The following is a 24,794-nucleotide window of genomic DNA, read 5'->3' on the forward strand; positions in this document are numbered from 1 at the left end:
TTCATTGATCTGTTGAAAGGCATATGGGTTGTTTTCAAGATTTAGCTGTCATAAATTGCACTGCTATAAACATGGGTATGCATATATTGCTGGGGTATGATGATTTTAAGTCTTTTGGGAAGATACCTAGAAGAACAATTGGGTCGAATGGGACCTCTTGTCCTAGTTTTTTGAGAAATTTCCATATTGATTTCCACAGTGGTTATGTAGTTTACACTGCCACCAGTGACACAAGTTCATTTCCCCCACAGCCTAGCCACCATTCGTTGTTGGTTGATTTCTTGGTGATAGCCATTCTTCCTGGAGAGAGATGGAATGTCAGTGTTGCTTGAATTTGCGTTTCTCAAGTGACCAGTGATGTTGAGCACTTTACAAATATATTTGTTTGCTGTTTGTACTTTTTCATTTGAGAAATGTCTATTCATTTCAGATGCCCAATTTTAAATCAGGTCTTTAAATGTAGGGAGTCTGGGTTTTTTTGTTTTGTTTGTTTGTTTAGGTCTTTATATATTCTAGATGCTAGTTTTTTGAGGAACAGTTGGCAATTTTTTTCCCTTTCTGGAGACTGTCTCCTTACTATGCTAGTGGTTTCTTTTGCTGTGTACCAAATGCTTTCTTTAAGATTATCTTCTCTTCAGATTCCACATACAGTTATTAAGGCCTTAAAAAAATATGACTGCAAATACCTGTGATCCCAGCACTTGGGAGGCTGAAGCAGGATTGCTGTGAGTTTGAGGCAAGCTTGTGGCTACATAGGGAATTCAAGTTCGACTTGAACAGGACTGCTAGATCCTGTCTCAAACCCTCCCCAGTAAATGTTAAATTCATCTTGTCCCATAATACCATGGTGCAGGCTGTTGACATTTCTGTAATTAATCCATCCTTCCCATCCCTCATGCTAATTATAGCATTTATCTAGCATAAGTAAGTACTTGATCTAGTACAGTTATAGAATGTAAACATTTTGGTTGTGTTTATTGTCTCACCATCCTCCTCCCCTTATGAACTCCAGCAGGGCAGGCCTTTTCATCCCTTCGTTCACTGCTGTATTCCCTGGGCCCAAGTACAGCAGGTGTTTAATAGAACACAGCAAATGTCTGCCTGGTTTTTCAGGTTTGCTTGCCTGCTCCAGAAAGCCTCCCCTGGCCACCCTCCTGCCTCCCACTGGAGGAGGCGTCCCCTCTCTTCCGCACTGCCTCGCAACACCCTCTCTGGCCCTCGGCGCCGCCTGTGTGCTGCGGCTGTGTCTCCCCAGGAGCCCGCGGAGGAGTCTGCCTTATTCTCGTGCTCCTGCAACAGGCTCCAGCCCTTGCTTGACCGGAGGAGATCAACTCCTTCAAGCCTTTGCTCAGGCGTCACCCAGTGGGTCGCGGGTAAGGAACACTGTCTGCTATCTTCAGCGAGACTTCGGTCCTGCCAACAGCCCAAGGGTCTCGTTCCGCCTCTCTCCCACCGTCGCTTCCTCCTTCATCAGCCTGGCTTCAGCGCTGCGGGAGCGAGCGCAGCCGATTCACGCCAGGCTCCGCGGACACCCCAGGGGCAGCGTTCCCTTCACTTCTTGTCCACTAGGTCTCAGCTCCGCAGCGCCCTCTTGCAAGAAACCTGATAGTGTCAGGCCGGCTGAGAAACCTTTACCCTATGACCCTCCTGCCGACTCCTGGAGAGCGGTGGAAATAACCACACGTGACAGGTCCGGTTCTAGACTGCATCTAGAAGCCTCACCAAATTTTAAAAATGCACATGTTTTATGTAATATGTAAAAAATTTTACGTATTATAAAATTGGGGGTCCTAAGCCAAAAGGCATAACGAAGACACCCATCCCCCCATCAGAGTGGCTCTGGTAGAAGAAAGGATGGAAGAAGCAAGCTCAGGGATCAGGGTATCTGAGGGTAGGCAGATGGCTCTCGGGTTACACCGCAGCACCAGTGGGCTTGACACCTGCGAGGCAAAGGGCAAAATGCAGGCCTGAGCACGATTTCTGCTCTGATCTCCCGTGACTGGCAGCATTTCTAAGAGGAACTAACGTCCTTGTGCGCCCTCATTCAAAAACAATAGATTCTGAGGGGGTTGAGTTTTGCTGCAAAACATACCCCAGATCTTAATTTGGAAGGAATAAAGGCACCGCTGGGATTCGAACCCAGGATCTCCTGTTTACTAGACAGGCGCTTTAACCAACTAAGCCACGGCGCCGCCGCTGTAAAAGCTTTTTTCTAGGCAGCCCTACAGGAAAATAGGACTTGAAATAAGTAGGTTGTGCATCTCCCAGCCAATCCTATTTCCGTGAGATTTCTGATCTTTAAAGGAAAAACTTGCACTTCTAGATTGACGTAGTTGGTGAACTCGGGATTCTAGAGGTCTGAAACCAGGGGATTGGAATATGACGATGGGTCTTGCCTCTTAGCTTGAAGAATAACGTAGGACACACATGCAGAAAAATATTTCGTAGTCGGCAGGATTCGAACCTGCGCGGGGAGACCCCAATGGATTTCTAGTCCATCGCCTTAACCACTCGGCCACGACTACACACGTCTGTGGTCCGCTTTTATCCAGTATCATTCTGAGTTGACTTTCCCCACACTCACAGGCCAACCTGAGCTAGTCAAGTCGGAAGCAATTTTTTAGCTTGTACTCCCTTTGTAGAACTCTTTCCTAATCTTCTCTATTCTTTCGGCAATGGCCTCCGGGAAAACGAAAAACAAGACGGTGGCGAAGAAACCATTTCCTCCTCCCTAACCCACCCATCTCTTTCAAAGCCTTGGAGAGCGCCAGCAAGTCAGGCTTTAAGAGGAACGTGTAACATTGTAAACAAAATGCTCTGGAGGGGAGGGGAAGACAAAAAAAACCTAAAACTTATAAGTGCATGGGGCCATAAAACAGTCCTCTGGCCCGTACGGGGATCGAACCCGCGACCTTGGCGTTATTAGCACCACGCTCTAACCAACTGAGCTAACCGGCCAGCTACAAGAACAAGGGCTCTTCTTTCTCTAGATAAAGTGTCTGTTCCTACTGTGTGCGCAAACCCATAAAGTTGGTGTGATGGCGAATTGTTTTCTCAAACACAAAACGAAACCAAGCCCAAACCACCAAGAGGAAATGCATCCTAAGCGGCTTTGAGAGGTAAGACGTGGCTCTACGGCTCCACCTAGTGAGTTCTTAGGAAACAAACGCAAATACACTAAGCTGCACTGCCCTGGGTCCTACTTGGGTACTCTGCGATCCAGGTGCTTTAATACTGCGCATCTGACGCTGGCCGGGTCTACTGTCGTCTGAGAGGATCTGCCTTAGTGCCCGCCCCGGGGAAACCCACAGTGAGCACCTTTCCGCCGGGGTCCTACGGTGGAGACCCGGCTCCCTCCCAAGCCTGGCTCCCAGCGCTTGGCGCTTTCACACCTGCTTCCTTTTTGCAACACCTCTAGTCTCTTACACTCAATTCCAGGCCCAGCTTTGCCGGCTGTAATCGCCAAGGCCTTATTTTCACCTCTGACTCAACTGACTCTTTGGGGGGCCTGACTGGTTCCTTCCTGTGCGGGATCCAAATCACTTTACACCTTTGGCAAGGGTGGTAAACAAATGGCTGAAACGGTGGGTTGACCAGGGCCAGGATTCGCGTAGCCCACCCCTCTAGCAGCACACTAGGAACCAGCCTCAAAGAGGTTTATTGGAACCAAACGGTCTGTGAACAGCAACCTCACAAGGAACAAGGTTTTGGTTCTGCCAGCTGCTGGCACAAAGGCAGACTCTGCTTGTCACTTATGAGTGTAGGTGACTTGACCCCAAATAGAGGCAGTATCAACCAGCATGATGTGTTGTTCCCACACCAGCCCCAGGAAGCCTGGCACCAGAATGAATTACAATAGGGTAGCAGTTTGTGAACCAAAGATAGGAGTCCAGGCTCAGTGACAGAAAGAGAAGGTGCCACAAGAGGTTGGAAATGGAATCTAGGCCTCAAGGTTCCCAAGGAGGCAAGAAATCTTCCAGGCCATCTTTGTAGCTCAGATCATCAGGAGGAGGCAAAGGCCCTCAGAGGACTGAGGTACTCTGGCTCCTGGATAGAAAGACAGGTCAGTCGCAGCCTGGGATTCACCCTTGTCAGGAGAGGGAGCTCTCCACACTGGAACCGCTGTAGGCGGGGAGGTTCTGAAACGGGAAGAGAGGAAAAACATGCCCCACATTGTGTAGTTTTCAGCCATCACTCTCATTCTGCTCCCTAAATTTAGAAATTCCCAATCAATCCCTCAACCCTCTCCCTGCCAGGCACCATCCATGCATGCTACACTTACCTGATGGGGTGATATTACAGGGCTTCCTCTCAAGCTCAAAAGAAAGCACAATAGGGCGGAGAACAGAGGGGCTAGCACAAAGTGTCCTGAGGAAGAATGTCAAGGGCTCATTCGACTCGGCTGAGGACTAGAAAGGGAAACAATCAGAACCCAACGCCCAAATTTCGGTCAGACGACGGACTCTGGGTAATTGAGCCCCTACCTCTCGGTCACATCTTACCTCCAGCTGGGCTCCAGGCCATGTAAACTGCAAGGCTACTCTGCCTGGCCCTCGGGTGAACTCCAGGAGGGAGGCCCACTCGCTAGGACACAGCCCCAGAGCTTCTGCCACATGATGATTCTTACAGGTCACCACGGCTTCCGCAGTGCCATCCTCTACCAGAAGCCTAGGGAACGAGGAGGGAGAAACATCCCCATAGCAAGCCCAGGCAGCCAATGCCCTGAGCCCTAAATGCCTCCCTCCCCCCCACTTCCAGTCACTTAACCTTCATTCATTCAAAAAATATTTCTTAAGCACTTTTGAGGAGCCAGGAATCATGCTAAGACAGACAAACAAAGCCTATCTACTAACAAGGAGGAACACAGTGCAGTGGGTGCCCACCTGATGCTGGCCTGGCTCACTGACGTCTGAGTAGGGCAGGTGGAGCCCTGACGAGAGCACCTTCCCTGGGATGAAAAAAGTGGTTGTGAAATTTGATGGGTCCTAGCACATCCCTCTGTCACACCACACCCAGCTCCACTTGGCCTTTCTCCTACCTGGGGACAGATACTTCTACAGTGAGCACACACCCACAGGAGCTCAAGGCTGAAGACAGAAACCACATGACAAGAGGCAGTGGCTCGGAATGGGGCCTGTCCACCCCAGAGAAGCTCAGTCAGGTAGATGTGGGGCAGGGGAATGCTAAGGAGAGACAGAGAGAGGCAGTGGTTAAGAAGTAAGCAGAAAGTTAGAGGCACTGGCACATTCTTATGATCCTGGTGGCTTGGGAGGCTAAGGCAAGATGACCACAGATTGAAGACCAGCCTGAGCAATTTAGCAAATAATCATCAATTACTTCTCAGACTCCAATGTGAGGATGTTAACCAAGAGATAATTGTTTTTTAGACTGAAAACCATTCAAAAGCCTAGAACATTAAATATTTCTTGGGGAAATGATAGGTATTGGACATTTTTAATTTAGAGCAGAGGAAATCCTGATCAACATACTCTTCTGGTACTGGAGAAGACTCTAGCTATGGCAAATGCCCCAGAGCCAAGGACAAGAGTAATATGTGGGTGTGAGACCATGAAGTTCAGGGATCAGGGACGGGGCACTGACCTGACTGTAGTTTCCAGGGGAAAACTCAGGACCTGCACATAAGTGGACGACTGGAAGCAACAGTAAACGTTGTGAGACCTGGGAGTAGAATAGTGAGGAAGAGAAAGCGGTCAGACCGGGGTAGCAGCTGTACTCAAGAGATCACGTTCGACAGGGCTGGCTAACCCTCCTAAGCAGACCCCGGCCCAGCTTTACCAAAGGACTGATCTGTAACACCTCAGCAGAAGGCATACATGGAAATGAGCATATTAAAAGCAAGCAAAGAAGCAGCTGTGGCATAATCCCAGTATTCTGGTAGGATGAAATGTTCAGCATGGGCACTTTAGCAATTTAAGATCCTGTCTCAAAAATAAAAAAAGAGCTGGGCATGTAGCTCAGTGTGAGGGCTCCTGCTTCACCCCTCAGTAGTGGAAAGAAGGAAAGAAAGAAGAGAGCAAGCAAAGTGGCACTACTAGAGCGCAGCTGGGAGTGGGTGAGCATTCAAGAGCAGCAGGGCTGCAGGGAGAGGAGGCGTGGCTGCACAACACGGATCTTCACCTGGAAACCCTTTTCTCCAGTTGGCTAAAGTGGACTTGGGCTCCTGGAAGGAGCCCTAGTGGGGCAGGCAAGTGTGGTTCTTCCATATATATGTCCAAGTGTGGGGGGAATTCATAGTTAGCAGGCTCTAGAGCTACGGTTAGCTTCATACACCTTCTCAGGGCCCGAGCGTTCCCTGCAGGAGGAGAGGCGGCCAGTGGGATCTGTCAGGACCACAAAGTCTCACCACTTGTTCCACAATTTCCCCCCAAAGAAGCGGTCATTACCAGGCTTTGTGCAGCAATGGCCCCGAAGTGTCTCACATACTGTCCGTGATAAAATCTCAGCTGAGAAAGACACCAAGGAATCAGTGAAACTGAAAAGGAAAATACACAGGGAAATCAGGCATAAGAACATAAGAACGGCTAGAATATGGCCAAAGATGAAGAGGGGAGCTACAGTATCTGCTACAGTGTCACATGCAAGGTCTTGAAGCTAAGTATGGTGGTGCACACTCATAAGCCCAGGACATGGGAGTCCGAGGCAGGAAGACTCACAAGAGTTTGAGGACAGCCTGGTCCACCCAGTGAATTCAAAGACAACCTAAAACATATAGCAAGCCGGGGAGATGGCTCAGTAGAATAAGCACTTCCCTGGCAAGTGCAAGGGTCTGAGTTCAATCCCCAGTTCTGCCAAAGAGAGAGAGAGAGAGAGAGAGAGAGAGAGAGAGAGAGAGAGAGAGAAATAAAACATATAGCAAGACCGTGCCTTAAAAAGCAAGAGGCTGGGTATGGTGGTGCACACCTGTAATACCAGCACTTGGGAGGCTCAGGCAGGAGGATAGCTGTGAGTTTGAGGCCAGGTTAGGCTACAAAGTGAGCTCAAGGCCAGCCTGAACTGCATAGTGAGACCCTGTCTCAAGAAAACAAAAACCAAAACAAAACAACCAAAACCCATCTTGGAAAACTTTGGGTTCGCCAAACTACTAAGAGTAACAGAATATGAATCCCAGGCTTGAAGCAGGATATTCAATTGGGAAAAAAAAAAAAGTCTATCCCACTGTGGAAGCTGAGGCCTTTCCAGAGGATTTCCCTTTAGAGTCTCTGTCAAGACTTACAGTCCACGCCTTGCCTCAGCCCCCACTCCCTGACAGTGCAGGTCTGTGGAAACACGGTTTTGTAGAGGGTGCCTCACTATGTAGCTCAGGCTCACCTGGAACTCCCAATCTTCCAGCCTCTGCCCCTGAATGCTACAATTTGCAACTGTAACAGAAACATTTACTATCCTTTTTTTTTTTTTTTTATTTTTATTTATTTAATTTTGTGTGTGTGTGTGTGTGTGTGGCCAGCTCAGCCCACCAGGGGGTGGGGCTGGCTGGCATGTGGTGCTGGGGGATTGAACCGCGGTCCCTGTGTTTTGCTAAGCTTGTTCTAAGTAGGTGCTTTAGACCACTGAGCCATCTCTCTAGCCCCCTTCTTTTTTTAAAAAAAAAAAAACTTATTTATTTATTGTGTGTGTGTGTGTGTATGTGTGTGTGTGGCCAGCTCAGCCCACCAGGGGTCGGGCTGGCTGACATGTGGTGCTGGGGATTGAACCGCGGTCGCTGTCCTTTTGCTTAGCTTAGCTTGTTGTAAGTAGGTGCTTTAGACCACTGAGCCATCTCACCAGCCCCCTATCCTTCTTTTTTTTCTTTAGACAAGGTCTCAAAAATTCCCAAGTACTCGGATTATAGGCATATGCCACCACACCCAGCCCAAAAAGCCTACGTGTGGAAATATTGTTCCTACAGCCATCATTCAGCCCCTTGCATTAAACAGAGCTTTGCTACATTTTCAGCTTTTTTTCCCTACATTTTCTTATGTTTTTCCTTTTTTCTTTCATTGTTAAAGTTTTTCTTGTGCTCATTTGCAAACAGTCACGGGCTACAGGAAAAATATGAAACACAACTTCCTTATACTGCCATTATTCCTCTGCAGCTAAAAGAAACATCTTTGCTTGGGTACAATAATATGAGCCCATGGTACCAGCTCCTAGGGGAAGCAAGGCAGGACTATTTAGGGCCAGCCTAGGCAACATAGAAAGGAGGAGGGCCGGGGAGCTGGCTCAGTGGAATAAGCACTTGCCTGACAAGCGCAGTGGCCTGAGTTCAATCCCCGGTTCCAAAAAAAAAAAAAAAAAAAAAAGAAAGGAGGAAAAACAAAGGAGGTGACACACACTACAGCAGAATGGACTACTCATCAAACCTAACCTGGACAAAGAAGAGTGTGGCCAAATAAACTGGGGGTGGGGGGGGTGGTAGCAGACACTTACTTTCCACTGAGCAGGTTGGGCAGGGAAGACTCCGGCAGTGCCCTGTGTAGGCCAAGCACTTCTGGCACATCCCGGGAGCTCTCAAGTTCCAGGGTCCACTTGTCCTGGACAGTGAGGCAGGACCCACAGGCAGCCAACTCCAGAGGACGCTGAGATGTGCAGGATGAACCCTCTGCTTCAAACAACATTGGTGTCTGCCAGAAAACAGGAAGACAACTGCCTCTGAGTGTGCTGGGCCAGAGGAAGGGTCACACTCAATACTGCTTTCTCTGCAGCCTGGTGAAGAAAGAGATCTCAACACAGACTGACCCACCCTCTTTAGGAGACCTGGAGGGATCAGCACCGGCATGCCCTTCCCAGACTCCAACCCAACACAGCTTTCCAGGGGTGGGACACTCACAGAAAGAGGGGTGACAAGTCGGTACACTTGCCCCGGGTGCAGGAATGCAAACCAGCGGACTGAAGAGCCATGGAAGAGGAGAAGAACCTGTGTGGAAGGACAGCAGGATGCTGTGCCCCTGCTCTGAGCTTGGACATGGGAGGCCAGGACCAAGGAGCTGCACTTTACCTTCTGGTCCTTGTTCACATCTTTCAGGGGCTCAGGTGGGCCCCATCCAGTTCCCTCCTTCCTCTGGGTGCCCTCAAGCCAGATCCCTGACACCCGGAAACTAAAGGTGGGTTTGAGCACTTCTGGGATGGCTCTTGAGGAGGCACAAAAATTCATCTTCATGAGGGTCTCCTTGTGGGACAGCAAGAATAGACGGCTCTGTCCTACATCAGGCTCCTCTGGGCAGGTGAGCTCTGTCTGAGGAGACACTGAGGGAGTGGTTGAATGGAGTGTAGATCTGGGCACAGGCAGGATCAAGGAGTCATCAAGAAAGAACTGGACATAAACTCTGTTGGAAAGATGGGAACAGATTTCTTGGTGATGCAAGCACTGTGCATTTTAGGTCCCAGCATTCTCCCACTTGAATTCAGGAGGACAGCCACCACCCTGAGAAGCTGACCTAGCTCGCCGCTTCTGGATGAAATTTTCCACGCCCAGCTCCTTCCAGGAAGGAAAGTTGCTCTTGACGTTCCTCTCTATAACCAAGTGGAACCTCTCTGCCCGAACCAGGCAGCCTATAGGAAGAAAGATCTCTACTGTGGCAAGAAAAGAGGACTGTGGAGTGAGCAGTGAGGCAGAACACGCTGCAGGGTTTGCTATACATCCGAGGCTGGAGCTGATTCCCTCCACACCTGACCATTCACCTTCCAGAGGGTGATAAAACCAGGAGAAACCATTCCATCTGGCGTAAAATCTCGCCCATGGCCTCCTAGGCTGAAAGGCTTTGATTTCATAAATCATTAAAATGCCTCATCCTAATTCTCAGTAATTCCCCTATCTAGGGTTTTCCTGTCTACAAATCCTAGTAAACCAAATAACACCACTGTTCTTCCAAACCAAGAATGTAAGAAACAGAGTTGTAATCCTGGTATGTATGTTAGGAGTTATGGGGGTGCTGCTGGGAAGTGAAGTTCTGGTCAAGGGTCCCCTGGCTCACTCTCTACAGGACATACCAGTTTCCCAAACGTTTCCTCAAAGTTGTCTACCAGCACTTGTCACTCTGGCATCACCAGCAAATCCCGGCAGGTGCTTCTTCCTGGCCATCCTTCCACACCCAATTCTACAAATCTCTACCCTACAAACACCACCTTTCCCTCTTTGAACTCCACTATACCTATGAGCTTCGGGTCAGTGACAGGCTGCGAGTCCTTGGCCAGGAGCAGGCAGGGCAGGGAGCCACTTTGATCCCTAAGTTGCAGATAACCTTTCCGAGATGAAGCCACCAGGACCCCAAGTAAAACCTGTAAGAAGAGCCAGGCATGGTAGCATGTGTCGGTAACACAAGCAGGAGGATTGCCACACATGCAGACACCCTGGACTACATGGTGAGTTCAAGGCCAGGCTGAACTGCAAAGCAAGACCCTGTCACAGAACAAAACAAAACACAAAACCCTTTCAGAAAAAGGAGGCCAGGATCAAATATTTACTTATTTTCCTGGTACTGGGGAGTGAGCTCAGGGCTTTCACACAAAGCTACATCAGCACTTTTTTTTTTTTTTTTTTTTTTTTTGCAGAACCGGGGATTGAACTCAGGCTCTTGCGCTTGCCAGGCAAGCACTTATTCTACTGAGCTATCTCCCCAGCCACCACCCCCTTTTTTTTCTATTTTGAGCAGGGTCTACGTTGCTGCACCACCACACCCAGCTTTTTTTTTTTCTTTTTCTTTTTCTTTTTCTTTTTTTTTTAACAGAAGCCACTCAGGCTGTGCTCCTCCCCTCTCACTCCCTGCTAGGAGAAAGCAAGATTGATTGGCAGTGGCAGGTGGCAGCTGCAACAAAACACCAGGAGCCAGCTCTACACGCTCAGGAAGGAGCACTGTGCCTCCTCCTCATGGTTTCTGGTGCTCTACACGATCAGAGAAACGTCTCTAGTAGCATACTACAGCAACGATCCCTGGAAGTATATTCTTGCTTCAAATATTAAACTGATAATGAGCATCAGTGCCAGGCAGTGTCAAATGTGAGCATACGAAGTGAACAAGAAGATGTGTCTGAGTACAGAGGGCCTGCCTCAAGAGGGAAACACGGACAGGAAAAAACAAAGACTTGCACACATTTAGTGCAAGAAACACAGTGCATAGTTGGAGTTAGATAAGAGACTATGCAGGATTCATAGGATATACTGAGGAGTTTGGTTTTATTACATAAGTACTAAGAGAAAAGTGTTTGAACAATGAAAATGTTTAAACAAGAGAATTGTATAATCCAAGTTACATTTTTACTGTACTCTTTCTAGTTGGTACAGGGAAAATGAAGTGGTAGGAGCAATCTAGTCAGAAGGCTGGTATAGGGCCAGCCAGATAGCTCAGCGGACTAAAGCGCCTGCTTAGGCAGAATGCAGCAGCTGGGTTTCGATCCCGGGCTGTTCTGCTGGCCCCGCCCCTGGGGCACGGCATGGCTGTGTGCGCCTGTAATCCCAGCTCTTGGGAGGCTGAAAATAAGTCCCTGCAGACCCTGTACCAAATACATAAAAAAATAAATAAAAATTTAAAAAAGAAGGCTGGTATAGCTGGGAAGTGGTACACCCATGCAATCCCACTCAGGAGGCTGAGGCAGGAGGATCACCATCAGTTTGAGGCCAGCCTGCACTACATAGTGAGACCCTGTCTCGAAAAAAGGGGAAAAAAGGAAGATGGCTCCTGTAGTTAAAATGACCTAAAAAATGAGAGTAACCTATACTAGAGCAATGGCAATGAAGGTGGCAAGAAGTCCCCAAGCCTTCCGGAGCACCTTACCTGGGCTGGGTGGAAATCAGAAGGTCGCAAACACAGCCAGGACCAGGCTAGGCGCTGATTGAGTTGGCAGCTGGGTAGGTAGGCAGCCTCTGGCAGGGGCAGAAGGGTCTTTGGGTCAAAGGAAGCCCAAGCCTTCTGTTCCCCTTCCGCTGCCAGCGCAGCCAGAGTGGGGAAAGAGCAGGGTGTCTGCAGCCGAGCATACTGTCCAGTAGAGAGGAAAAATCAGATTGTGTCCCGTGCCCTGGCATTCTCGAGTTCCTAAGTTCTGCCACCCACCTTCCCTTGCATCCTCATACTTCCTGGAGGGGACAGTGATGTGGCTCTTCAAGGATCTCATTGTGTATATTCCGAATGGTGCTGCTTGGTGGAGAAAAGTCATCCAGTGCTGGAGCCAGGAGCTGCAGTCCCAGGCTGGGGTTGCCAGGACGGGAGTGCTGCAGGAACTGGTGGTGTCTCAGCACATGGGGACATAGCCTTGGCCAAGAAGAGCAGCACAGTTAGCTCCCCCAAAGCCCTTGTCCCTTCCAAGATCCTGTTTCCCCTACAGAGAAACCCTCCTACTCATTCTACCTCCCTAGCCCAGACCTCTTTCTCCTCACTTGCAGGTCAGCTCCGCCAGGGCCCTGCTAGCCCATAGATAGAGGGGCAGTCCTAACTGACGTTGCCATATGAGGTCTTCATACAAGGAGGCCCCATGAACGTGGTGGGAAGACTGAGTCCCAGGCTTCTGACAAGAAAAGGCCCGCAGAAGAATGGCACTGTGGAGGCAGGGTGCCAGCACTGGTCTTGTTGTCCCTCCACCCACTGACTGGAGCAGGTGAACATCTAGGAGCTGCAGGAAAACAATGAAAAGTATAAAAACAGAGACAAAGCCCCTCCCTCAATGACCCTAGACTGTTTCTGCTGCTGATATCCCAAGAGACATACAGGTTTCCGTGGGCTGGCTGTTGTTCCCGTGCAGAAGTCACACCTCACTCCAACACAACCCACTCCCCAAGGTCAGCATCATCTCCCACATATGCCAGCCCGTCTTCCCAAGAATCAGGTGGCTCCTGTGTGGACTGGGGTGGCTCTGCCTTCTCACCAATCTGCCTGAGATCCTCTTGGCCTACACCAGAGATTCAGCCAGCACCTCCCCAACCCAGGAGGGCCTTCTGTGAAGGACAGGCTTTGTCTTCAACCCCTCCCATGCTGTGTCCCTGTGCCCAGGTGTCCTCCAGTGTAGCAGCAAGACTGCTGCTCTCCTTGGTCAGCTCTTGTCTAAATTATTTGTATGGAAAGCACTCCAAGCCACGTGTAGGGGCACATGCCCGTAATCCTTGCCCTTAGGAAGCCAAGGCAGGATTTCAAGTTCAAGCCCAGTGCTAGAAACTTATGTTTTCATTTTTTATTATCATAATTATTTTTTTGGCTGGCTCAGGCTGCCTTCAGGGCGGGTCTAGTATGGCATGTGTAGCAGGAGATTGAACCGTGGTCCCCTGCACCTGATTGGGTTTGCCCAAGCAGGCACTTAAACAACTGAGCTAACCTGCAAGCCCCGAAACTTATCATTTAGTGAAACCTGTCTCAAAATAAAGAAGGTCTGGGGATATATCATAATGCAAAAGTCCTGACTGTAATACCCAATACCACCAAAATAAAAAGAGAAACATTCTAACCTATTACTTATTATTTTATTACTTCCCAAAGCTCCCATCTAGCACAACAAAGAGCAGCCCAAGAAGTAAGCAAACTGCTCAAGGACCTGCCATCACCAGTCTGACTTCTCACATACCTCCAGGCAGACCCCAGGTCGCATCACCCGCCTGAGGCCACGGAACTGCTGGTATGCCAGGCAGAGCTCCAGCTGCCCGTCCAACTCATAGAGGCCAGCGGGCTCATTCAACACGCCAGTGACTGCTCCCTGCAGAGAGGCCAGAGCCCAACTGATCATGCTGCTGCCTTCCCCTTGGAGGTCCCCATTTTGTGCCCCACAAGCGCTAGGATCTCCTCCTCAGGCTCACCTTATAATGTAAGAGTCTGGAATTCCGGAGAGCGCCTTTTGGCTCCTTCCCATCTCGAGAGTTGCAGGGCCTGGGGAATGGTTCGGGTTCAGCCTCCAAGCAGGGTCCTTCTAGCTCTGGCTGCAGCTCCTGCACACACCCCGCGTTCAGCAGCCTCAGATGCGAGGAGGGAGTAGTCATCCAAACACGGCGACGGTGACCATGGATCCTGGATACTCGGAGTTCTGTCAGCACATAGTCCTCACCAGGCCGAAGGGCTCGGCGCCACACCAGCTGGGCAGGGATCTGCCACACAGAGGCAGGCAACAACAATGCATAAGATGCTTCCTGCAACACAGCCCCCTGCCAGAGCACCTTCTCATCACAAACTGACCTCAGGACCTGCTCCTCATGAGCTCCTCCTGTCTCATCATCTTCTCCGTTTCCCAATGGACTCTTAAACCACAGACTTTCAAGATTTCTCCTTTCTCACCAGCAATTTCAAACATATCCTAATCCCTTCCTTAAGGTATAAATCATTCCAAGGTTGGCAGTGGTAGAGCACCCCTGTAATCCTAGCACTCAGGAGGCTGAGGCAGGAGGATCTTTCTGAGTTTGAGACCAGACTTGGCTACAGAATGAGCTCAAGGCCAGCCTGAACTGCATAGTGAGACCCTGTCTCAAAACGACAAAAGAAAAAAAAAACTAGTGACCTCTACTTATTATTTTTACTTTAGGGACAAAAATAAAAAAAAAAAAAAAAAAAAAAAAAAAAAAGAAAAGATATAAATCAGTCCTCAAATTTCCTTTAATATACACATTCTGAGGGCCGGGGAGATGGCTCAGTGGAATAAGCGCTTCCCTGGCAAGCGCAAGGGTCTGAGTTCAATCCCCGGTTCTGGAAAAAAAAAAAGTAAAATACACATTCTGTTGGATGTGGTGGTGAATGCCTGTAATCCCAGAAGGTTGGGGCAGAAGGATTGCAATGAGTTTGAGGCCAGCCTGGGCTACATTGTGAGTTTAAAGCCAACCTAAAATGCACAGCAACGATAACAACAAAATATACATATATATGCACACACTATTATTCCACTGAGAAAATTATGCTCTTTTTTTTTTTTTTTTTGGTAGAACCGGGGATTGAACTCAGGCCCTTGTGCTTACCAGGGAAGCACTTATTCCACTGAGCCATCTCCCCAGCTCTTTTTTTTTTTTTAATTATGCTCTTTTTAACATTTCCCATCTCCTACCCCACAGGATACAAACACATTCACCTATGTCATCAGTGTGTTTGGATGCAAATGCATTCACTTACACTGGGATTGCAGTGGGATTACAGGCATGGACTACCACGATGTGGCTATGAAAGTCATTTCACACGGTACTGTCAGTGCACCTGCATTTTAAGTTTGCTCCATCATGTAAGGTCAGATGTGGAATTTTTCCATTTGACGTGATTAGAGCACTCAAACAGTTATAGATTTTAGAGCATTTTGAATTTCTGATTAGGGCTGTTCAACCTGTATCTGGTTGGTCCAAGACGGGAAGACAGGAAGGACGATTCAAGGAGAAGGCAACAAGAGCAATCCTCAGAATTCAGAATAAGCCACGCATGGTTTGGGGACAAGGAGAACAATGACAATGATGGAGAAGCAGGAATGTTGCTGGGAGCTACAGCAAATGAATGGGAGAACTAAGATAAGGGAAGAAGCCCAGAAAGGCCAAGAAAATATCACATGGACAGGGGAGACAGTAGGACAACTGCTGAAGAAATTAAGCCTGAAGAAAAATGTTTCATAGGTAAGATGCTTCACAAACAACAATCTTCTAAATATGCTTCTACCACAGGCATAAAATGCACCACTACCTTTCTCAGGGGCTTTAAAACCACATGATAGGAGCTGGAGTATTGCTTGGTAGTGGAAAGGGTCCTTAGTATGAACCAGGTCCCAGAATTAAGCCCCAGAATACAACAACAAAACCCCTATGCTGATAGCTCAAGAAACTCAAATTTCAAGGGCCAGGGAGATGGCTCACTAGAATAAGCATTTGCCTGCCAAGCACAAGGACCTGAGTTCAATCCCTGGTTCTGCCAAAAAAAAAAAAAGAAACTCAAATTTCAGTTATCTGTGCTCAACGTTCCAGACCTCTACTTGTACCCTGAAACCAGTTAGTCCTTGGATATCACAACGCATCATAAGGTAGATGATTATGTAAGTCATAAAACAATGATTTGCCAGGGTACAAATATTAATGATTTAAAATTTCTACCTAGAGCTGGTCACGGTGGTGCATGTCCATAATCGCAGAACTCAGGAGGCTGAGGCAGAGGATTGCTTCAAGTTCAAGGCCAACCTAGGCCACACAATAAGTTCAAGGCCAGTAAGAGCTACATAGCCAGACCTTGCCTCAAAAAAACAAGTACTAGTTGATCTAAAATGAATCAACAATGAGTGTCTAGTTTGCTTTTTTAGTCTTTTTTTTTTTTTTTTTTTTTGGTGGAACCTGGAATTGAACTCAGGCCCTTGCACTTGCCAGGGAAGCGCTTATTCCACTGAACCATCTCCCTGGCCCAAGTTTGCTTTTTTAATGCATTTATTCAATGCCTTATTTAAATTAAGATAATTTGTTTGCCTATCTTTCTAACACTGAGGAAAAATAAGTCAGAATGTCACCGAGGAGACAAATGTTATTGAGAATGAATGAACCACACAGCAGGGAAGTCTACCCCTTCCTCCATATGTAGATAGTAACACACTGCTAGAATTTTCTTCACACAGCATTGTTCAGAAAATAACTCAGCTGCTCTCCTTCCCTGTACAGTTCCTTAGGAAGTTCCCTCTCCCATCAGGACTTCAGCACTACTTCCACACGCCCTCGAACGGACCCTGCTGCTCACCTGCACAATAATAGGCACTTGGCTGACAGCCTGGCCGCTGGTGGGGAGCAGTTTGCCAAGAGACAGGACGAAGTAAGTCTTCTGCTGACTTCTTACCAGAGGACTCAACCGGACCAGCTTCCCAGCTAGATTTGATTGTACACCTCTGCGCTTGCTTCTAAGAAGGAAGAGGAGGAGAAAAAGTAACTTCTACTTCTTTCCTTTGTCTCTACAAATGTCTTCCCTTCCAATGTAAAGAACCTGACAGTGAGGTAATATGTTCATGGCACAAAGCTATTCTACAAACCTTCTAACTCTTCTTCCCTTACATAAATCTGATAGTGCTATAAAGTGGTCACACCCCACGCCATAGATATCATTTAAAAAACCTTCCAACTCTTTTTGCCCTTAGATATATTTCCTTTGAAGACCTTCTCTTACACATGGTATGATGATGCATGTAATCTTAGCACTCATGAGGCTGAAGCAGGAGGATCCCTGCAAATATGAAGCCAGTCTGGGCTACACAGTGAATTCGATGCCAGCTTGAAACTATACAGGGAGAACCTGTCTTAAAAAAAATTCTTAATGGGGGGGGGAACTACCCGCTCACTGCCGCCCCCCCATCTCTCCCTCGGGACAGGACCTTCTTTCTCTCCATAAATATATTCTGCTCATAAAAAAAATTTTTTTTAAATTCTTAATAATCTTTTTACTTGGTACTGAGGATTGAACCTCGGGCCTATACTTTGAACTGACCTGACCCTTTGCAATTTAGAATAGTCCATCTATGTTACTATCAAAACCTTTCTTACCCCTCTACTGAACCACATCACTCTCCATGTTTCACAGTGCTCCCACTCCCCTAGAGAGGCAACAGTTACCTGTGTCTGAGCACCAGGGATGCAATCTCTGGGTACAGAACAGAGATAGGCGTGAGAGGGTCAGGGCTGACAGCCAAAGGAAACACTGGCACAGGGGCATGCCAGAGCTCCAAGTGCCCTTCCCCTGAGGAATTCCACTTGGCAGGCGGAAGGTAACTCCAACTGGGGAACAAGAAGAGATGGCCCAGCCAGGAAAGGTCCAAATCTAGGAGCTAGAAAAAAAACCAAGACGATGGGTTAACGGGTCCTAGCACCCAATCCATACCTCTAGAATCCTAGCTGCCTTGATCCTTAGACACCATTCCTCTTAGAATCTGAAGCACCTGACTTGGTCCTCCCTAATTACCTCACAGTCCAGGATTCCAGTGTTATCTCTCACAAAGAGGCTTCCATCCTGGCTCTCTTGTTCTGAGTCCTGTGATAGGTCTGTTAGTATCCCTAAAAGTAACAGCTGCTCCTGGGGCAGACGGTTCCCACTGGGCCCAGCCTCTTGGGCCCAAGCCTCACATGCATTACTGCTCCAGGACAGGTGGCTACAGCACGGGTGATGGCGGCTCCTGAGTTTCTGGGCTGAGACAAAGCTAGAGAGTGGAGAGAACAGAGGTTTAAAAAGGCAGTCCAAGCCCAGGATACTCTCACCTGGACACAGTCCCACAGTTCACGAAGGGAAACATGAACTAAGAGATGTGTATGATTAAAGAGAAAAGAGCTGGGGGCAAGGGCCTAACGTAATGAGGATGGAGTCTGAATCTAGAAGCTGCACATTACTGAGGGATAATCAGAAAGACCTTGCCAAATGATAGCTGTGGAGGGGGTCACAGGGCTCAAACTGGGGGTACTCTGAAACTAAGTCATCCTCAGAACAAAGCGATCCTTGGTACTTTTTTTTTTGAGATAGGATCTCACGATGCAGTTCAGGTTGGCCTTGGACTCACTGTATAGCTCAGGCTGGCCTTGAATTTGTAGTGATCCTCCTGCCTCAGTCTCCCGAGGCATGTGTCACCACACCCCACTCCTAAGGTAAATCATTTTGAAAACTTTCTCAGTGGGACCCCAACAATATCACACAGCTTCTCTCAATGAAGAAAGCAGTGTGTTGATTTGCTTTCAGGCAAACCAGTGCTTGAAGAACAACTGGCTTACTATCATGTATCAGTCCTGAGTTCAATCCCTGGTACCACAAAAAAAAAAAAAAAAAAAAAGAAAAGAAAAAAAATCATGTATCAGAAAATTATATAGGATAGGGGCCGGGGAGATGGCTCAGTAGAATAAGTGCTACCCTGGCAAGCACAAGGGCCTGAGTTCAATCCCCGGTTCCGCCAAAAAAAAAAAAAAAAAAAAAAAAAAAGAAAGAAAGAAAGAAAAGAAAATTATATAGGATAACGAAAATGATGTTTTGTTTTGTTTTTGGCAGAACCGGGGATTGAACTCAGGCCCTTGTACTTGCCAGACAAGCACTTATTCTACTGAGCTATCTCCCCAGCCCCGAAAATGATGTTTTGAATAATGGAGTACGAGCAATGTCCTCTCCCCAGAATTCCTTTGCCTCTTCTGACACAGGGAGCTATGGTAAGTGTTTCTAGGTCCCATAAACAGCTTAAGGACAGTTGCAGGTAAAAAGGGTCCTAGCTGAAGTTAATTGGGGCAATGATGAATTAAGCTAACTCAAATAGATTTCTACCTTTTGTCTTAAAAAGCATCAACAGGGCCAGGGATAGAGCTCAGCGACACAGCCCCTGCATGGCAACCGCGAGGTCCATCTCCAGTACCCTCCCCCCAAAAAAGGACATAAACAAAAAGTGACTTTCACTGGACATGGTAGCACATGCCTGTAATCCCAGTACTCAAAAGTCTAAGGCAGAAGATCAGTGAGGCCAGTCTGAGCTACAGAGTGAGCTCAAGGCCAGCCTATACTGCAGAGTAAGACCCTGTCTCAAAAAGACCAAACCAAAAAAAAGTGTCTGTTTCTCTCTTATATATCATTAAGCAATTTAAAAATTAAGCTACAACTACATATGTCAATATGGATTATAATATAAAAACAAATTACAAGGGATACATAAAATATTGTATAATGTAAATGCAGCTCTACTGCAGACTGCTTAAGGGCAGATGGATCCACGTAAAATAGAGCTATTGAGGGAATAATATCTCATACTTAAGAGAGTAGCTACTGCTATAAAGAAGAAATAGGTTTCCTTTGGTAAAACTTTTTAGAGACTTGAATAAGTTAATGAGCCCTCTAAATCTCCTAGAGAAGGTTGTATTTAAAGTCTCTCAAACTTATTTGGTCACAAAGCAAACTCTTTTCATTTGGTACTTTATTAACACTGCCTAGTATAGTGTAGTATATGAAATGGTAAATTACTAAAACTCCCCCCAGAATACTCTCACAAGACCTTTAACTTACGTCTTCCTTTTCTTTTTAAGTTTTGAGGTATGGGGATTCAAAGCCGAGGCCTCCATATTGAACTATATCCCCAGGTCTTAATTCTTTTCTTTTTAAAACAGGGCCTGATAAGATGCTTAGGCTGGGCTTGAACTTACAATCCTGCCTCTGCCTACCAAAGTGTTGTGATTATAGGCATGTACTACTATGCCAGCCTGAGGTCTTAAGAACAATCCAGCTGGGCTGCAGCGGAAGACAACTGTAATCTCAGCTGCTCAGAAGGATCATATGTTTGAGGCAGCCTGGGAAGCTTAGCAAGACCCTGTCTCAAAACTAAAATAAAAACCAAGTGTGGTAATACACAACTATAATGCCAGCGCTCCGGAGTAGTGGGATTACTGGAATGCACCACCATACCCAGCCAATCTCTCTGAATCCCTTTTTTTCTTTTTTGGCTTTTTGAGCCAAGATTTCACTATGCAGCTCAGACTGGCCTTAAGTTCACTTTGTAACCCAAGCTGGCCTTAAACTCACAGCAATCCTGCCTCAGCCTCCAAGTGCTGGGATTATAGATGTGTTGCCTGGCTCTCTGAATCTTACTTAACTTTTCTTTCTTTCTTTTTTTTTTTTTTTTCTTTTCTTTTTGTACTAGGGACCAAATTCAGGATCCTGTGCTTGCCAGGCCAGCCTTGTGCTGCTGAACTATCTATACCCCTGGCCATGAATCTTACTTTACTAATACACAAAATGAAGATGTACTTAATTCTTCCCCCACACTGAGAATTCGTTTTCCAAATTTTCTTTCTTTCTTCCCTATTTCTTTTCCTCATCTCCTTTCCTCTAAATTTGACTGCCAGTTTAGGAAAAGAAGAGCTGGAGGGGAAAATAGGAAAGTCCAGTCGAAGGAGTGTGTTTAAACTACTTTGTTCTCCACTCACTCCTCTCTCTACCCTGGTTTTTAAATACAGAACCTTTCTCTTCAACCTGAAATTCAACCTCCCTGCCAACCCTCACCTTCTTTACCTGTAGCTGACAGGCAGTGCAAAACCCTGGCTCCTCTCCTGGGAACACCAAATTCTCCTCACACAGTCAATTACCCGCTGAGTCAACTGCAGATCAGGCTCCTGGTCAGCTGGACAAATGGCCTCTTGGATGAAGGTCTGGGCAGCCTCAAGCCAGGTTTGCTCCTAAGGAAAGTGAATTATCTTCAGGACTATCCTGCCCACCAAAGAAACTTTTGAGAATAAGAAAAAAAAAAAAAAAATCCAAAGAGCACATAATATGCAGATAAAGAACAAAAAGTGTTTAGAACTTAAAGAGGCCCTTCAAGTCTTTAGTTGATTTGTTTATGTTCTCTTGGGTTTTTTGAGACAAGATCTCCCTATGTAGCCCAGGCTGACCTCAAACTCAAGGTAATCCTCTTGCCTCAGCCTCCTGAATGCTGAGATTATAGGTCTTATGCCCCCACGCCCAGCAGAAATCCTTAGTTTATTTATTTTTATTGTACTTTTTAGATACAAACAGTGATAACATTCCTCACAGAGAATTTGTACCTGTACATAATATATCTTGCTTCAGAAGTCCTTAATTTATTATTATTTATTTAGTACAGGGTTTACAAGGTCTCACTACACAGATCAGATCGGACTCCTAGTGATCTTCCTATTTTTCAGCCTCCAAAGTGCACTACTACCATGCCCAGTCTCAATCGAAGTCTTAGCATGCCCTGGGGGTGGGGTGACACAGCACACGGGGGATCGAACTCCTGCTGCACCCTGCTGAACCCCTGCTGCACCCTGCTGAACCCCCGCTGCGCCCTGCCTAAGCAGGCGCTTTAGTCCACTGAGCTATCTAGCTGGCCCAAAGTCCTTAATTTAAGGTATGGGTGTTAGCTCTGAGTGTTAGCTCTGTAACAGAGCACTTAGCTAGCATGCACCTTTCCTTAAGTACTATCCATAGCACAACAAAAACAAGTTCTAGTCCTGTGATAGTTACTTGAAGTGTCAATCCAGCTTTGGTCTCCTTTCCTTTTCTAAGGAACCTATAGTAACCCTTAAAGTGCTCATCTGGATAACACATTCCTCTCTGGATCCTGTTCTGCCCATCTCAGGCAGACCGCCTGGCACTCTGGCAGCACGTGGCACACTCCCCTACAGGGAGTAATGACGACAGCCCGGGGCAGCTCCATACACTGGTAACCCCAGCCCTCTGGAGGCTCTCAAATTTGAGGCCAAACTGAACTGCAAGGGGAGACCTCTGTTCAGAAGAAACAAATAAAAAAGAACACTGACTACCACGTTTAATGGCATACTGCTTTACAAAGGGTCTGCTTTGAAAGACGGCAAATTGAAAAGCAACAACAGGCAAAATCATCCTTTCAAAAATACTGTACTTTATCTTACTCATAAAAAGGTTATAGTACTCTTCTGTAATATGTTTATTTAAATAAATGTGCCTAGGGGCCGGAGAGAGTTCAGTAGAATAAGCGCTTGCCTGGCAAGCACAAGGGCCTGAGCTCAATCACCGGTTCCGCCAAAAAATACATACATAAATAAATAAATGTGCCTAATAGAATATAAAAAGAACACAGGTACATGAGTTTAAATCATTTCCCTTTTTTTCAAGTACATACATTTGAGTCTCTATAAACGAAATACATGCAAGCTATGAATCCGAATAAGCCACATTCCCATCTCTCTCTGAGACAGGTCCGCCTGCAGTCCTCCTCTCTCAGCCTCTCACATAGCTGGAATTACAGGCTTCTGTCACCACACGCAGATCAAGACAGCCGGTCTTTTTTTTGAGCCAGGGTCTTGCTATGCGGTTCAACCTGACCTCGAACTCACTATGTAGTCCAGGCTGGCCTTGAGCGCAGGGTAATTCTTCTCCTCAGCCTTAATGCTGGGATTACAGGAGTGCAAAACCATAGCTGGCCTAGGATGTGTGCTTTCTGAGGAAGGCATGAACCACCTTTGTATGTTTGACACAAATTCTAATTGTCATTATATAGAGCTTTAGGGAAGAAAGCAAGCTTGGCTTCTTTCCAATGTAGGCGCTTCACTTTAAGATATCAGAGGTTCAACAGTGCTTAGGAGGTACTTCATCCCTTGCTTTTCAAGTTTCCTCTATTAACCTTCTGGTCAGTCTTTCACTTTTAGCAAATCTTTCACCACTTGAAAACAGCATGATCGTAGGGGGCTGAGGTAGGAGTTGCGAGTTGAAGACCAACCTGGGCTACAAAGTGAGCTCAAGGCCAGCCTAAACTACACACCAAGACCCTGGCTCAAAAAGACAGACAGACAGACGAAGGAAGGAAGGAAGGAAGGAAGGAAGGAAGGAAGGAAGGAAGGCAGGCAGGCAGGCAGGCAGGAAGGAAACAGTAACCACACATGCACACACATACATGCACATGCACACGTACACGAATACTACACACTAGCCAAGCATGGTGGCTCATGCATGTAATCTCAGTTTGGGCAGGAGGACTGTTGCAAATTCAAGGCCAGTCTAGATTATATAATGAGACCCTGTCTCAAAACAAAAAACACACTCTCCCCTCAAATACTTCATCTATTGAGTAGCTTTTTTTCCTTTTTCACTCTCCAATTTAACTTCTTGAGTTTTGCAAGCACAAAGTATCGAATTCAGGGCCTTGTTCGTGTTGGGCAAGTACTTTATCACTAAGCTACACCTCTACCCCCCTTTACATTGTTCTGAGACAGTGCTAAAATGTCCAGATTAGTCTTAAACTTGTGATCCTCCTGCCTCAGCCTACCCAATAGTTTGAGATTACAGATAATCAACCGAGACATAACCTGGCTTTAAACAGCCATCAACAGATGATTGTTCCTACATTTCTAAACTAAATGAGTCCTCCCTCCTGAGATGTGGCCCTGTCCATCTGCCTACCAGTCTCCACCTGGCTCAAGTATAGGTAGCACAAGCCTGACAATGATCTTTTCACATCATCTCTTCTTCTAGTACTCTTTAATTTAGCAGACAGCACTTCCAAATAGCTGTTTTACAATGAACCTAGTTATATTCTTTAGCTCCTTCCTTTTCTTACACAATATCTAGACCTTTTGATTCTGTGACATTGTATTTTTATTGTTTTCACTTCTGTATTCTCAAAACTGTTGCCAAGGCCAGAACCACTATCTTCTCATTGCATTTTAATCACAGTTTTCCAATTCTTCACACTGCTACTTGAGTAAACTCAAATCCCATCCACTCACCAACTTTTCTGTTTAACACCCTCCAACAACTCCTAATGAAGTTGCTTCTCAACAAATCTTACAAGACTCAGCTCTGGCACCTCCATCACCATCCAGTTTAACTTCCTCAGTTTTCTCAAACACTTGCTCTACTCTTCTTTTTTCAATCTGCATCAGCCTCTACCACGTACTGTTTTTGTTTGTTTTAGTGTGTTGTGTGTGTGTGTGTGTGTGTGTGTGTGTGTGTGTAAGTGCTTCTTTGCTTTGCTAAGTCCTACACGCACTTAAGAACCCCGAATTTTTTTTTCCCCTACAGCTGCGTCTGGAGTCTTTTCTAGGACCTACAGCCCCACAGTCACCCCAATAACTCTTTCCTAGTTTCTCACTGGGTCTTAATGTTAAGAGTGGAAGGAGAAGTGTTTTAAGATTCACAAGTGGGCGCCATGCGAATAAGGTAATAAAACATTCCCAGAACCACTAACGGAAATAGGAACAACCCGTCTCACATCTCCTCACTCCCGGCCACGCCCAAGGAAATCCAAAAGCCAGAGATGGGGTGAAAGAACCCTGCGAAGAAAGAAAATTCGGGACAAAAACAATGACAAGGGTCGGAGACCAGCACTCACGGAGAGAGACTGAAACACGCAATTCGTCATGATGCGCCAAAGACCCACCCTCG

At 46.8% G+C, this 24,794-nt stretch overlaps 1 protein-coding gene and 4 non-coding genes across 5 annotated transcripts; all 5 read right to left on the bottom strand.

Moving 5' to 3' along the window:
• Nucleotides 1–2,118: 2,118 nt before the first annotated feature.
• Trnat-agu lies at nt 2,119–2,192 on the bottom strand. Its single transcript has one exon. It is a non-coding gene; the product is annotated as a tRNA-Thr (tRNA).
• A 251-nt stretch (nt 2,193–2,443) lies between these two features.
• Nucleotides 2,444–2,525, bottom strand: Trnas-aga. The gene has a single exon. It is a non-coding gene; the product is annotated as a tRNA-Ser (tRNA).
• Nucleotides 2,526–2,884: 359 nt separating this feature from the next.
• On the bottom strand, nt 2,885–2,958 carry Trnai-aau. Its single transcript has one exon. It is a non-coding gene; the product is annotated as a tRNA-Ile (tRNA).
• Nucleotides 2,959–3,640: 682 nt separating this feature from the next.
• Ctc1 (CST telomere replication complex component 1) lies at nt 3,641–24,794 on the bottom strand. The gene is made up of 23 exons (XM_004638529.2): nt 24,742–24,794; nt 20,925–21,088; nt 17,859–18,093; nt 17,513–17,724; nt 16,650–16,806; nt 13,772–14,056; nt 13,543–13,671; nt 12,368–12,600; nt 12,065–12,242; nt 11,769–11,969; nt 10,149–10,275; nt 9,435–9,549; nt 8,996–9,323; nt 8,828–8,914; nt 8,428–8,621; nt 6,405–6,493; nt 6,139–6,313; nt 5,602–5,679; nt 5,039–5,183; nt 4,884–4,948; nt 4,503–4,668; nt 4,283–4,409; nt 3,641–4,139 (listed from the first exon to the last, which is right to left on the bottom strand). Exons 1-23 carry the CDS (start codon nt 24,769–24,771, stop codon nt 4,003–4,005), a joined length of 3,657 nt encoding a protein of 1,218 aa, XP_004638586.1. The 5' UTR covers nt 24,772–24,794; the 3' UTR covers nt 3,641–4,002.
• Nucleotides 10,727–10,943, bottom strand: LOC111818652. The gene has a single exon (XR_002822597.1). It is a non-coding gene; the product is annotated as a small nucleolar RNA U3 (small nucleolar RNA).

The sequence above is a fragment of the Octodon degus genome, unplaced genomic scaffold (genome assembly GCF_000260255.1).
Source record: "Octodon degus isolate 3935 unplaced genomic scaffold, OctDeg1.0 scaffold00098, whole genome shotgun sequence".
In the NCBI taxonomy this organism is placed as follows: domain Eukaryota; kingdom Metazoa; phylum Chordata; class Mammalia; order Rodentia; family Octodontidae; genus Octodon; species Octodon degus.

Bases quoted from the DNA above. Each gene is read 5' to 3' on its own strand.
- Ctc1 (XM_004638529.2), bottom strand. From the start codon at position 24,771: ATGACGAATTGCGTGTTTCAGTCTCTCTCC. The intron at 9,550-10,148 runs GTATAGTGGAGT...TTCTTCCTATAG, and splicing joins CACTGACCCGAAGCTCATAG to GCTGCCTGGTTCGGGCAGAG. The intron at 4,669-4,883 runs GTGGGCACCCAC...CTCGTTCCCTAG, and splicing joins GTGAGCCAGGCCAGCATCAG to GCTTCTGGTAGAGGATGGCA.